Source organism: Branchiostoma floridae, chromosome 9 (genome assembly GCF_000003815.2).
Source record: "Branchiostoma floridae strain S238N-H82 chromosome 9, Bfl_VNyyK, whole genome shotgun sequence".
In the NCBI taxonomy this organism is placed as follows: Eukaryota; Metazoa; Chordata; class Leptocardii; order Amphioxiformes; family Branchiostomatidae; genus Branchiostoma; species Branchiostoma floridae.
This window is the reverse complement of record NC_049987.1, coordinates 18304796-18319125: the sequence shown is the minus strand read 5'-3', so window position 1 is coordinate 18319125 and position 14330 is coordinate 18304796. Positions and strand designations below refer to the sequence as shown.

General features: G+C 40.0%; 1 protein-coding gene and 1 long non-coding RNA gene across 2 annotated transcripts in view; both read right to left on the bottom strand.

The window, feature by feature from the left end:
• Nucleotides 1-3293: 3293 nt before the first annotated feature.
• Nucleotides 3294-9655, bottom strand: LOC118423401. Its single transcript, XR_004832046.1, has 2 exons — nucleotides 9355-9655; nucleotides 3294-4175 (listed from the first exon to the last, which is right to left on the bottom strand). It is a non-coding gene; the product is annotated as an uncharacterized LOC118423401 (long non-coding RNA).
• A 1570-nt stretch (nucleotides 9656-11225) lies between these two features.
• LOC118422248 (peptidase M20 domain-containing protein 2-like) overlaps nucleotides 11226-14330 on the bottom strand; it is a 9666-nt gene continuing 6561 nt past the window's right edge. The window contains exons 6-8 of the mRNA XM_035829766.1: nucleotides 13879-14085; nucleotides 12896-13151; nucleotides 11226-12207 (exon numbers count right to left, since the gene is read on the bottom strand). Of these exons, the coding sequence (XP_035685659.1) occupies nucleotides 12074-12207; nucleotides 12896-13151; nucleotides 13879-14085 (597 nt within the window). The 3' untranslated portion in view covers nucleotides 11226-12073. The remainder of the gene's footprint in view (nucleotides 12208-12895; nucleotides 13152-13878; nucleotides 14086-14330) is intronic.

Below are 14330 nucleotides of genomic sequence, written 5' to 3'. Positions count from 1 at the left end.
CAAATTATGGTATCCCGCCTATAAAACAAACACGCTTTCTTTCACGTTTGGCTAGCATATATGTGTATTATTATTGTTATATAAATTGATTTCATACCTGAGGTAATATTACGTTATTGAGATATCTATAATTTAACATATCTCCAAACATTAACTGCAAACGCCCAGAAAAACCTTCAGTGGATACAACTGAAAGCTAAGGACTTCCATAGAAAATGATAACATCTACATCTGCGCTAGGGTAAGTAAAGTATTTTTTAAATTTTCAAATATATTTGAGTGCACTGAAAAGACCTGAACAAATGAAATGCCACCATAAAATGTGCCGCGCCATGGAAACTTCTGCAGTACCGCTGAATGTTGCTAGGTTATATACGGTCGCTTTTACATATTATTCGTATGTTTTTTGTAAATATATTTATCAAAACGCACTCTGAAAGCTATTTGACAAATGGAACATCAACATACGAATGTTTGCTAACTGTGCAGAGCATCATTGATGGATACAAGCTTTTTAACTCGACAGAAGACATCAATAAGCGCCACTGTGCTATGTAGTATATCGTATGGTCAAAATGAACAAAGATTAATTGCCTATATCTTCAGTTGCATCAAAGAAAGACCAAAACTTCTAAAGGCACATATTGATCAGACCAATAGCCTACCGTGGTGAAAATTTCGTCGACAAATACCGCTTATTTTTCGTTTTATGAACGAAAACGCACTTCGGTCATGTGGGGTTCAGATTGAGCTAGAATTGTCTATGTCGAGCATAGCGGGCGGACAGCGCCCTCGCTTTACGCGAAAGTGGATCGTCTTGGTTTTTCATATCTCGCCAAAAAAACGCCGGATTTCTTTCAAATTAAGTCAATATATCAATGAAATCTTACTTAGTTGCTGTATGAATTCCCATGTAGTTATCTTAATCGGTTATTGAGTTTTGAACCTTTGAAGTTTGGAACATAGCGGTCGGAGCGCGCCCTCACTTTGCGCAAAACTAGAACGCGTCTTGGTCTTTCATATCTATCCAAAGAAACGTCGGATTTCTTCCAAATTTGGTCGACATATCAATTCAATTTTACTTAGTTGCTGTATTAACTCCCATGTAATCATCTTAAATGATTATTGAATTTTGAACTGTTGAATTTTAGAAAATACTGGTAATCTATTTCTTGCACAACTTATAGCACGGTGTTCATAGATAAAAGTTCAAATTTCTCCTAATAAATTGAGTGAAATTAATCACAAAGGAAGTGATGATACCACAGAAATATCCTTAACAGAGTCATATGTCTATTTCACCATGTACATCCCTTATTCGACACAATTTTGTGATGTCGGACTTTGCGGGTTTAGTATGGTCAAAAATGAACAAAGATTGATGGCCTATATCGTCAGTTGCATCAAAGAAAGACCAAAACTGCTAAAGGCACATATAGATCAGACCAATAGCCTACCGTGGTGAAAATTTCGTCGACAAATACCGCTTATTTTTCGTTTTATGAACGAAAACGCACTTCGGTCATGTGGGGTTCAGATTGAGCTAGAATTGTCTATGTCGAGCATAGCGGGCGGACAGCGCCCTCGCTTTACGCGAAAGTGGATCGTCTTGGTTTTTCATATCTCGCCAAAAATACGCCGGATTTCTTCCAAATTAGGTCAATATATCAATGAAATCTTACTTAGTTGCTGTATGAATTCCCATGTAGTTATCTTAATCGGTTATTGAGTTTTGAACCTTTGAAGTTTGGCCATGGAACAAAGCGGTCGGAGCGCGCTCTCACTTTGCGCAAAACTAGAACGGCTTGGTTTTTCATATCTCTCCAAGGAAACGCCGGATTTCTTCCAAATTTGGTCGATATATCAATAAAATCGTCCTTAGTTGCTGTATGAATTCCCATGTAGTTATCTTACTCGAGCTTTAAACCTTTGAAGTTTGGATCATAGCGGTCGGAACGCGCTCTCACTGTGCGCAAAACTAGAACGTCTTGGTTTTTCATATGTCTCCAAGGAAACGGGTTTGAACTGTTGTGTGGTCACGGAAAACAAGGGAAGATAAATGTACTAGGTATTTGCAAGCAGGATAACGGAAAACTTTTTAACAACAAAAATATACAAGTTATTACATACTAACGCATGCTTGATAGAAACGCATGGTTAGACATTGTTAATAGCACCTCGTATGAGGATGACCTGAACTGAACTGATTACATATTACGCTACATACTTTGGTTAAAGATGTATGTTTAAAATACCGCTCCCGTTTCGTTTGATGAAGACAAACGCACTTCAGTACAGGTGTATGTGGTTTGTTGGGACGTGGGTTTCTGGGTAGAACGTGTAGGACTTCATGTCTCCTATTAGAATCAGATTTCTTAAATTTGGCTGAAATGTTGATAAATGCTTGTGAAGTCGTTATGTCAATTGCTATGCTGAAATCATGGATCATTATCAAGTTACTTGGTAATGTCATTGGTGTCGAACTCATGGCGCACTCCCCACCTCCGCACGTTTTCCAAACCATGTCTACAAAACTCTACACTGATTGGGTTGGCATCCATCTGTCTCGGAAGATACTAGTAATTGTAGGCAGACAGAGTGGGTTAGGTCTGCATGGCCTGCACTTGGGTTTTTAAGGTGAAGGAGGGGTGTGCACTTCCTTCTCCACCCTCTCGTCTACTGGCGCACTAATTACATATTCACATACATAAACACATAACCAGTTCATTTATGCACCTCCACACTTGAGGTGGATACGGGTTCGGCGTAATCAAGTACATGTACTAGTCCAGGTTTAGGCTCAGATCCGAACCTGACCATGTCTGGTTGACATAGTATAAGACAGAAGTTCTTGGTGAGAAGATTCTTAAGTCAAACCAATTGTGATATAATAGAATGTTGCACAAAATTTTCCATTTGATTATACCAACCTCATGGTTAACTCAGGAACGTATGGAATATATTGTCCTAAAACAGAACCAATATGATAGAGAGTCATATCATATTTGATCGGGGCAATATGATCTAGATTTACTTTATTTATCCCCTTTCTGTCAAATCACCTGCTAGGATGTCTAAATATAAATGTCGACATTTATACTTTGTTCAGTTTTGTTTAAATTTCAGAATTAGGTCAGGTAATTTGGTATCTACCCATGCTCCACACACATGTATACAAATAGATTAACAAATATTATACAGATAAAGTCAATCAATGATGACAATAGGCCAATCCATCAATATCCACCCCAGAGCCTATTATATCAAAATGAATAAATAAAGAGGCTCTTTTTCTCACAACTCTTTCTTTATTTCACACCAACATTTCAGTGACCATCTGTCACCTTCCTCAGGACAATATTGGGCAGTATATGCACTGTAGCTATATACACAAATGTAGATCTTGCTGCTTACAGATACAGTCACAAGCGTTTACAAATATACAGTGATTGCAGATGTACGGATTCAAGGATGCACATTTCTCAGACTCAGGCATCAAAATATGAACCTATGAATATGACACACTGCACAAAAAAGGCATTCGAAACAATAGAGTTAACAGGTGTCGTTTAGTTTTTTTTTCTAAATGGCATATCAAACTATCACAAATACATGTATATACAGTACTACAATTGGAAAAGCAAACTCACATTACACTTAGTATCAGCAGAATACAAATTATTGTGCTAAATACAACATTCATTGTACATTCACTACCAGTATATGCTTTATACAGTTTCATTAGCCTGAGTACCATTTTCTGTAGTGACTGCTGGCTCAGTACTTTCCCTTGCTAACCACCGTGATTAGCAAGCAAAAGTACTGAGCCAGCAGTAACTACAGAGGATGGTACTCAGGCTACAGTTTTATAGAGACCTTGTCCTAAACATGTGTCACTCAGATGACTGGCATCAAAGAAAACAAAACAAACCAACACAGTACAGTCTTATTCTATTATTTATTAGGACACCCATTTCTAACCAATCTACCTGACAATTTCATATTTGTCTATATGACCAGTAGTCTTCAGTCAGACCAAGGACATTGTAAACAACTAAAGCTGGTGTTTGACCACTCTATATAGACAGACAGCAGTGATTCATGATGATCTTCATCTCCTGCTGTGTAATCTGATTCCCTACTTCTGCCAGTTCACGTTTCCAGACATCGATGAACTGAAAAAAAGAAATACGTTTATGAAGGCAAGACATCCAGGTAAACAATATTCAAATACAATTCAATCTCTAGAACTTGATTAAATAACACATAATTACTCCTGGTCCTGGACATTTCAAGTGACATCCATCACTCTTCTTCAGCATCGCTAGAATGAACTGACAGGACAATTCAATACAAAGAAAAAAGTGTTCTCAGTGATGTACTTCTGATTAAACAGTTGTAACATCCAGTCACCAATGGAGATGTAAAGGGCATTTATCTTGTTCTCAGATAGCTAAATTAAGTAATGAACCTGTACAATACATTACATGTACCTTACCTTACCTAGCCTGGATACCAGACCCCAGCCTGATCTAAAAAAAAATCTATCATAGATATTTTTGAGATCGGGCTTGGGTCTGGTATCCAGGATATACCTTACCCTTCTCTAGACCAAAACGAATTTTACCTGTTTGGTACTTTACCTAGTGTCCAGCTAGATCAAGAAACCATGCATGCATTACCTGTACATTACTTACCGGGTATCCAGACCAAGAAGCTATGCATAAGTTACATATACGGTACTTACATTTACGTGGTATACAGACAAACAAATCATACCGATACAATACTTAGTTGGTAACAGACCAACATGCCATACACGTGTTACCTGTACAGTACTGAGATGGTATACAGACCAGCAAGCCATGCAAATATTACTTAACAATGTCAGGTCCCACCTTGGAGTACAACACTGCAACAATCTGTTGTGGGACATTAGCTATCTATACATTAAAGGTTAGACATCTTAGACAATTCCAGCCATTGCCTGACCAAATTAACATAAGTCTATAATTATAATTATAAAGTGCTGTTTCATCTGCACTTGGCATATGCAGGGCTCTAAATACCACCTGCATATGCAGGTGAAGTTGGAGCTATGCAGTTATTTCTGGTCCATGTACTGGATTTTATACATAAATGTGATGTAGGTGTATATATATAAAAAACCAGGTTTGTTATCAGGCTGCATTGACTGTTACCATACATAAAGTATTTAAAAAATAGCATTAGTTCCTGAACAATTGAAGCAAGATCCGTACTTCCTAAATTCAGTGTTGCAGGCAAAATTTGTCTGGTGCAGGTAATCCTCAATGTTACCTGCACCAGTGCAGGTATGCAGACAGTAAAAGGTCTTTTGAGCCCTGGCATATGTAATGCTTCCTTCAGTCAATATTGACCATATAAATTAGATGCATCAATGTTTTGGATCAATGTTAATCACAGTTTGGATATTACCATAGGAGGGGCCAAGGTGGCCATGCAGTATAGCTGGCAGCTACAGTGACTATCAATGTCTTCTGTGCACTAGTAGAGATAAATACAAAAACAATTTATGCTGAAGTGGCCTTCTTTCTTAAACAGGAGGAGGTGCTGCCCACCTCATTGCAATGCAAGGTATCAATATTCAAGTACACTAGGATTTGAAGCCTGACCTACATGTATGTCAAGGACGTAGAGCTGTGTACAGGTACTAGTACACAGGTTTATAAGGTAAAGGTTCGGATCTGAACAGTACCTAAAAAGTTTGATCAACTATATGTAAGTTATAAAAATAGCCAACTGACTGTTATAGTAATGAACTGTCATCATTGTTTAATTCTTAATTTTCAACTGCAAGCTTATAACAATACAACCCACTACTGCATGTAGTTTGTTTAGGTACAGAACAGGTCCGGACCAGTACCTAGACTATTTTACCGGTACAGTTCAGACTATACAGGTACGGGTATCTAGGTACACAGCCCTACAAGGAAGTTACAGCTATGACTGTTCTGACACTACTTCAATATTCCTTCTCACCACATGCAATCATAGAATCAATCAACTTTAGTACATTGTGGTATTATACAAAAGTCAATTTTCCACCATTTAAAAAAAAAAAATTCAACCATGATGTAAACCGTACAAAGCTGCTGCAAATATGAGGTAAATTGCAAAAAAAAAAAAAAAAACATTCTAAATATACTATGCTAATGTTTCAGTATGCCAACATCAATTCCATGGACAAAGAAGATGTCAAAATTAGACTCAAATAACAAAAATAATTTCTATTGTTCTATATTCAATACTCAATATCTGGTCATTTGCCTAACCTTCCTGGCCACTTAGATTTCATAATGAAGACTAATTTTTTGGCCAAACTGTTTTAGTCGCACGCTTGCATCATTTTGGGGGTTCCCATAGGATGTAAATCTACATATGAACATGGCCTTAGTTCAGTTTCTAGAGGTGGCCTACACTAGCGTTGCATTGACTTGAGCAACACCAAATAATATAAAATAGAAAGATGGAAGCAGTTATTGTGTACCACAATGAGTTGCACTTTCAAACTGGTACAATAGACTAATGTGGCACACTGATGTGCTAGTCGCTACATTGCTTTGAACCCAACTTCAATGTTGCTGCTGACACTGACATGGCAGATCTATCATTTTAAGTTTGAGCCATTCCACAATTTAAACACGCTTTTCAGAATTTCTTGCAAGTTTTGAGGACAGATAAATGTAATAGTGAAGAGGGGGAGGGAGAGATAGAAATAAAGAGAGATCTGAATATAACCTCCTTGGAGAGATACAGAGTATGCAGTATTGTATTTCATTTATGTCATGTATTATACAGTATATGATTACTGTTAATTTGAAGGGCTCCCTTGGAAATCAGCTTCTCGAAAACTGAAGAGACGACCCTACAAGATTAATAAATACATGTATGCCATAAATTACTAGTAGTAGTGGTACTACTCTGTGTGGTGGACTCTTTAACATGACCGAGGTGTCTCTCTCTTCAAACACTGGGCCACCATTTAAGTTTTAACATCGGATTCCTATCATGATCAAAGGGATGTACCACAGTTACATGTAGGTACCAGTTTCCACCTAAGTGAAGTGAGGAAAGTAATGTCTAGTGCCTTTCCAATGGGCACAATATCAGTGGCATGTCACTCATGATGTCAGGGGATTCAAACCCAGGACCTCTGGGTTCTGGGTCAAACATCCTACATGTAAGTAGTAATTGTTATGCCAATATGACACCAAGGTCAGGATGACACCACAGTTCATAGGATCAGGTTCAAGTCCAGACCTACTAATATAGTAGTACAGTAGCGCCATATCATATTTTGGAGAGCAAGACATGTGTACTAGTATGTGTTACTGAGAGGTCTCAATGTTGCAAGTTACCATCTGTATTATGTGTATGTTCAAATTGTACAATGGAAGAACATTTAAGTTATTTTCATTATCAACAACTAACATGCAGATAGAAAACGAAGGCGTAACATTCATCAGTTAATTTTGTTTCATCATACTTCCTTTTTTCTCCTTTGGCATGACTGGGTGACTGTTTAATATTAGCGAACTCAGCAAACTATCTCCCTTAAAAGACAGAATAAGACGAATAACTGATCTCTTTCGTGTCAGTTTTTCCTGCCCGGTGATACAAGAATTTTGTGACAGTCCAGGGCTCGAAATACTGGGTGCATGTGCACCCAGGTGCACCCAAAATTGGAGCTGTGCACCCAGAATTATCTTCTGTGGGTGCACAGGGTGCACCCAAATACAATGTATTTTCTTAGGTTCATGTATGTAAAGATATCAAAGTATACTAGTATACATCATATTCTTGACATCTAAGTGTTAGAAAGATAATAAAACTGTCTGTCATGGTACTTGTTTAAGAATTTGATAGCTTGTAACTAAGTTTTACTATTATGTTATTACTTAAATTTAACTGGCGCACCCAAAATTTTGTTGGTGCACCCAATTTTTTAAGCTGGGTGCACTAGTGCACCTAATCCCAAAAATTAATTTCGAGCCCTGCAATCCCTGTACTGATACCCACCTAATTAACCAAGCATAATAGAAAGGGTACTGTTTTCAACTGGCGCTTGATTTTGGTAATGGCGCAGTCACATTTGTTGTAGGCCATTGTGCAATTTCAATGCCGTAGAATTTTCAATGGAACAGTCATGGTGCTCCAACGACCCATGCAGAGGTCAAGGGGTACATACAGTGTAGGTGAGGAGCGGTGAAAATTTTCATGCAGGCTATGAGTATGACGGACACAACAGCTGACAAGGATCTAACAATCATTCTGGACATCCTTTGCTATCGGTAGCAAGATAGCAGCATTATTTTCACAACAACCCTATCTATCCCTGACCTAGCATGTGTCAAGACAGGACCATTTTGAGTGCACAGTCAGCATCATGTAGTCTTCTTTTTGTTCCATAGAAATTCATCAGAGGACTAGGGGATATGCTCTTCCTGCTACTAGAGTTAATCACTAACTATCACCGGAAGTGGGTACCAAGTGGACATTGAAACTAGCCCATCGCTTGCTGCCTTGTCCTGATACGAAATGTGTACTACACACAGTTAGATCTGCTCTTCGTATTGCAGAAATCAAATATTATCCCTGAGTCGTCACAATAGTGTTTCCCTTTGTTTGTTTGTTCCAGCTTTGTTGGAGAATCGCAGAACAAATCTTACTGTTACCCAATTTGTGTGCACTTTGCCGGTGCAGAACCAACATCCCACCCCAAGGCAAAACACTGCGATTATGAAACTAAATTTTTTGAAGGTAAATTGTGCATTGTTTCGGGAAATATTTACAATTTTCATGGAGAGTTGCAGTAGGGCCTCACTACATAGGAGGGCTGAATCTGCAGCTGGTACACCAAAATGGCAGACTTCACTATTGTGATATGGTGGCCGGTTAGTTGCTAGGGGGAGGATTATGTGACTGAAAAAGCCCTATAAAATGGGGAGGTTACTAGTACCTGCCGAGGTAGCCTGCACTGCCTAGCCTAGCCCATCTTTTCTTGGAACCCCCTAAAGCAAGTGATATGCATTGAAACTGGGAAAATATCTCAATATGCGGACCAGAGAGCCAAACAAATATCTAACTTCAGTGCCTTAACTTACTTACTTGTTACTTGAAAAGGTCTCCTCAGCATTTTGAGTGGCCTGCATCAAGGAGTCTACTAAATTAAACTGAATATTGAAGCATGCAAGACAATTTTGTCAAATACCTTTAGCTTATAAACTGGTCTGGTTACTCTGGTCCCGGTAGAACAAAGGAACCTTATTTTAGCCATGTTCTGAAAACCGCCTTACTAGAAGTATACTTTACCTTTGGACAAAGAACCTTCTTTCCAGGGAAGTCCGTTCGACTGCCGACCGGATAACGCCAGGGATGGACGCCAGGCTGGATACCGGGCTATCGCTACGAAAAGGCCGCCATTTTGATCATGCTGATCAGCTGGTCTGCTCGACTCCCATCACGCATTGCGCGGCAGCTCCTTTTTAATCTACCACCGACAACTCTCGTTAATGACAGCGATCTGGAACATTGGATCGTAATCTATACCCGACACTATCGCCTAATAATTTCCCATTTTTAACGACAAGAAACGCTAATGACAACAGAATGGGGTGAGTGCGGCCTCCTTCCGCATGGCGGCGCAACATGTACGCGACGTTGCCGATACGCTTGAAGGCAAAGTACGCAGCAATATTCGGGAGATTTTACTATACGACGCTTCCACTGGAAGCAGAGGTGATACACTGGGCATATTATGGCACATATTAGAACAACAACTAACAGAAGGGGTTTACATATCAAACAAACAGGTGAAGATCTCTTTACAAATCAAGCTATTGGAAGAGTAATCAAATTATGTGAGAGACCCGATCTATAATGATATGACAAAGAGCAGTCCATCCATCCATCCGTCCATCTAATGCATCTGTATACAGAGCGCAGTATTTTTTGTGTCAACATTGTTATGTTCTACAAATTTTTGTCTTTTCTTATTATGGGTCAGCTTGGTACATGCAACAAAGAATACAGAATTGATGATAACTACTTTGTCATTGAGGATAACTGACATACAAAACAACCTAACACAGAGGACCACGACTTTTCTTTGTGCTAACGTCTATGAATAGACGTCTGTCATTATTGTTGAATACAATGCACACATAGACAAACAAACCAGTCGTTTTGTTAAATACAATCCACGCACTTTCAAACATACCTGTCCTTCTCATTGAACGCCATCCACACAAAGGTGAAGAGACCTGCTTTTGGTACTGAAAAGCTTCCGCACACAATTACATTCGTCATTGGTGCTGACCACCATTCACACACAGGTGAAAACATCTGTCCCTGGTGCTGAACACCATCCACACACAGGTAAACACATCTGTCCCTGGTGCTGAACACCATCCACACACAGGTGAACACATCTGTCCCGGGTGCTGAACACCATCCACACACAGGTAAAAACATCTGTCCCTGGTGCTGAACACCATCCACACACAGGTAAACACATCCGTCCCTGGTGCTGAACACCATCGACATACGAAAACATCTATCCCTGGTGCTGAACACCATTCACACACAGGTAAACACATCTGTCCCTGGTGCTGAACACCATTCACACACAGGTGAAAACATCCATCTGTCCCTGGTACTGAACACCATCCACACACAGGTGAACACATCTGTCCCTGGTGCTGAACACCATCCAAACACAGGTGAACACTTCTGTCCCTGGTACTGAACACCATCCACACACAGGCAATCGCACCTGACCCTGGTGCTGAGCACCATCAACACACAGGCAACACACCCGTCCCTGGTGCTGAACACCATCCACACACAGGCAAATGCACCTGTCCCTCGTGCTGAACACCATCCACACACAGGTAAACATACCTGTTCCTGGTACTGAACACCATCCACATACAGGTCAACACACCTGTCCCTTATGTTGAACACCATCCACGCACAGGTAAACATATCTGTCCCTCGTGCTGAACACCATCCACACACAAGTAAACACACCCGTCCTTGGTACTGAACACCATCCACACACATGAAAGTACAGTCATTATTCCCTGAAGAGGTCTTTCTATAATTTTTTTAGAATTCTTTCATAGAAATTCCTGATGTTAAAAGAAGAATGATTCTTATAGGCTAGGCTAATAAATCGGTTATGTATATCAAATGAAGATACGTTTATTAGTATTTGTACACTGAATATCTGTGACGGACTCACGTCAAGTGTTGAGTCCTGCCATAAATAACATATCATCGGATCCATATAGGGCTGTTATCATACTTATTATAACATAGTCATTATAACATCTCATCCATATATGACTGTTATCATAGTCATTACGACATATTTATTATAACATTTCATCCATAGATGACTGTAATCATAGTTACTAGTATTTTACCTTCAATCCCCTGGTTCTGGAATGGATTATCCCACTTGACATAAGTAAATAATGACGATGCATCTAGTTTTGTTTGCAATAGTAGTGAGAAAAGGGGAAATAATGAATCCAACTTCCCCTAAAACGGGGGTAAATGCTTTCAAAATTTCCTCCAAATTGGAGGTCAATGTTCTTTTAACTTCTCAAGGAAGGACAATACATTTTCTCAAAGGTTCCCTAAAACGGGAGGTCACATCCAGTCTGTAACAGGTTATGGCAGAATGAAGCGGTTACGTTTGGCACCGCAATATTATTAATACACTGCAGCAATGCCACCTAGCGGTGGGCGTTAGAACAGTTCACTTGTCTACAATCAGTTGATAGCAGCTCACAAGTCGTCGAAGCGCTAGCATGTGGGACATAAATATAGACCAATCATAACTGTCCATCACAATTACCAGTTCAGCCAATAATAGCATGGCAATTATCGATCCAACCAATAAGAGAGTGGCTTTACGTCCGTTGGCTATTGGCATTTCTAGTTTAAGACGAAGGCTTTTGTACGTGGTTGCGCTGGAAGAAATTTATCTTCAAGTTGACACGACAAAGGTACATGCATGGCACTACGTATTGGCGATATCGTGTTTGAAGTCTTCTTTCATTTTCTTAAAGAGTTGAGGTTGACAGATGACATCTATGGCTATCCTCGCCAGCACCTTGCCCTGGGTCAGAGTGTAGGGCTGGGCCTCAGGAGCGCCTAAAGAAACATGTGCAGAAGGTTATAATCAAGAATCATTGAAAGAGAAAAAAAAAGAAAAGACAGGGGAACGGAGAATGGGAGCGAGCGAGCGAGCGAGCGAAAGAGAGAGAGAAGGAGATGCGTGAGAATGGGAGAGAGAAGCTGAGAGAAAAATTGTGAGAAAGAACCGGAGAGAAATGAGAAAGTGGGGCAAAGAAGGATAATTATAAAGAGAAAGAGAAGATGAGAGAAGGAACGAACGGGAAAGAGATGATCGAGAGAGAGTGGGACAAAGAAAGAGAGAGAAATTGAGTGAGGGAACGGGAGAGGAATGCATATGACAGTGGATCAGAGAAAAATGGACTTTATGCGAGAACGAACGTGAGAGATGAGAGATTAGGAGAGAGAAAGAGAGAAACGAGGAGTGAGAAGAGGAGACATTATTTACACATTTATATTTGTGTACTCGGTAATTTCTCCAGCGAAAAAGAACATTTTTTTTTCAACTATAACTGAATAAAACTGAGTGAGATAGGTTCCCGGACTAATATTATAGGTTTCCTTTTTTAGAATATTAATCTGATTGGTACATTTCGCATTCTCATAGACACATTACTGTATAATTCTAAGAACTCTTGCAGACTGCACATCATACTATGCCACTGGGCTCACCCCTGAGGCGTCACCAAAAACGCACAAATCTCACCTGCAACTTTTGTGAAGAGTGCAGAGTGTGTAGCAGCAGTATCTCCGATAGAGAACTCGGGGTGAATGCTTGGCACGACGTGTGACACGTTCCCCATGTCGGTAGATCCCGAGAACATCTCTCCGGCAAACACCTTCCGGTCGGTGCAGAATTCCACCCCCAAGTCTCGCGAGTTTTCCTCGTAACGCGAGATGAGGGTATCGTTCTGTAGCACGTTGAGATAGTACTCCGGACCTTTGTTGAACTTGTATTCCAGCTGTTGTATAATGTGAATACAGAACAAATTGATGTAAAATGACATTTAAAGAAGGATCAGGCAGTTCAATAAACACTAGAAGAGGGCAACCCCTAGCTACAATACAAAACACTAGCCTCTACAAGACTCCAGAGGTCGCTGGAAAATGGTATAAATTGCATTGGTCAAATAAGACAGAAAACACGCCAAATGAGTTAGATGACCAAAGAGTACTGTAACAGTTTGCGACCGCCAGGCCGGCCAACACTCCTAGGCTAATTAACTTTTACTAGGCTTTTATTCCTAACTTGGCCATAATTCATGTTCGGCCAGGCGGGAGTCTGGTAGAGACTAAAAAAAATACAATCTAAGACTCAATTTGGGTAGGTTGAAAGGAAGAAATCACATCCTATCAAGCAATGAGTTAATTACCTTCAAATGTCACTCAAAACAAAACCTCATTAGTCCATAAGCAACATCACAGTTCCAGTTTCACTGGAATTCTGGGTAAGGTCAAAGGTTAAGGTCCCTTAGAAACAGACAAAGCCAGCACGTGGCCGTATTCTGGTGCTTTCTGATGTGTTCTAATTTGGCGTTATGAACTTTTAAGACTGTGGGCTAGGCTCAAAGAGCACTGTTTGGGGAAAATAATTGTAAAATGGTGCTCTAGACAAAAAAAGAAACTGTATTAGGAGACTCAAACAATTCATGCGCATTCGTAACTGTGTGACGGCATATAAGTGGGTACCTCACATCCTGTCGCGGTGGCTGCGGCTTTAAAACACGCCACCACCTGTTCCTCCAGCCCGTCCAGGTCCGACCGCAAGGGGGCGCGCAACTGAAACTCCAGCTTCGTCTCTGAAGGAATGACGTCGGGATGGATTCCGCCGTCAAGTATGATACCTGTAAGGACGGCACGCGTTTGAAATATATAAGTCATACTGTACGAGGAATATTAAGTGTTTGCAACGACTCCATATATATATATGTATATATTCCTGTGACAACTGAATAAACCACCGAGCGTAGCGATCCGTTTCTGTTTTTTTTTTTTAAATCTGATAGAAACGTTATGGTTAAGATGCATAACGTTTCAATGTTTGCTGGCCAATGGTATCACAGCCTCATAATCAATGTCAAATGCTTTCTTCTAATTGGTCAGTTTCTTCTTGCTTTCTCATTGGCTTGAGTAAAACCTAC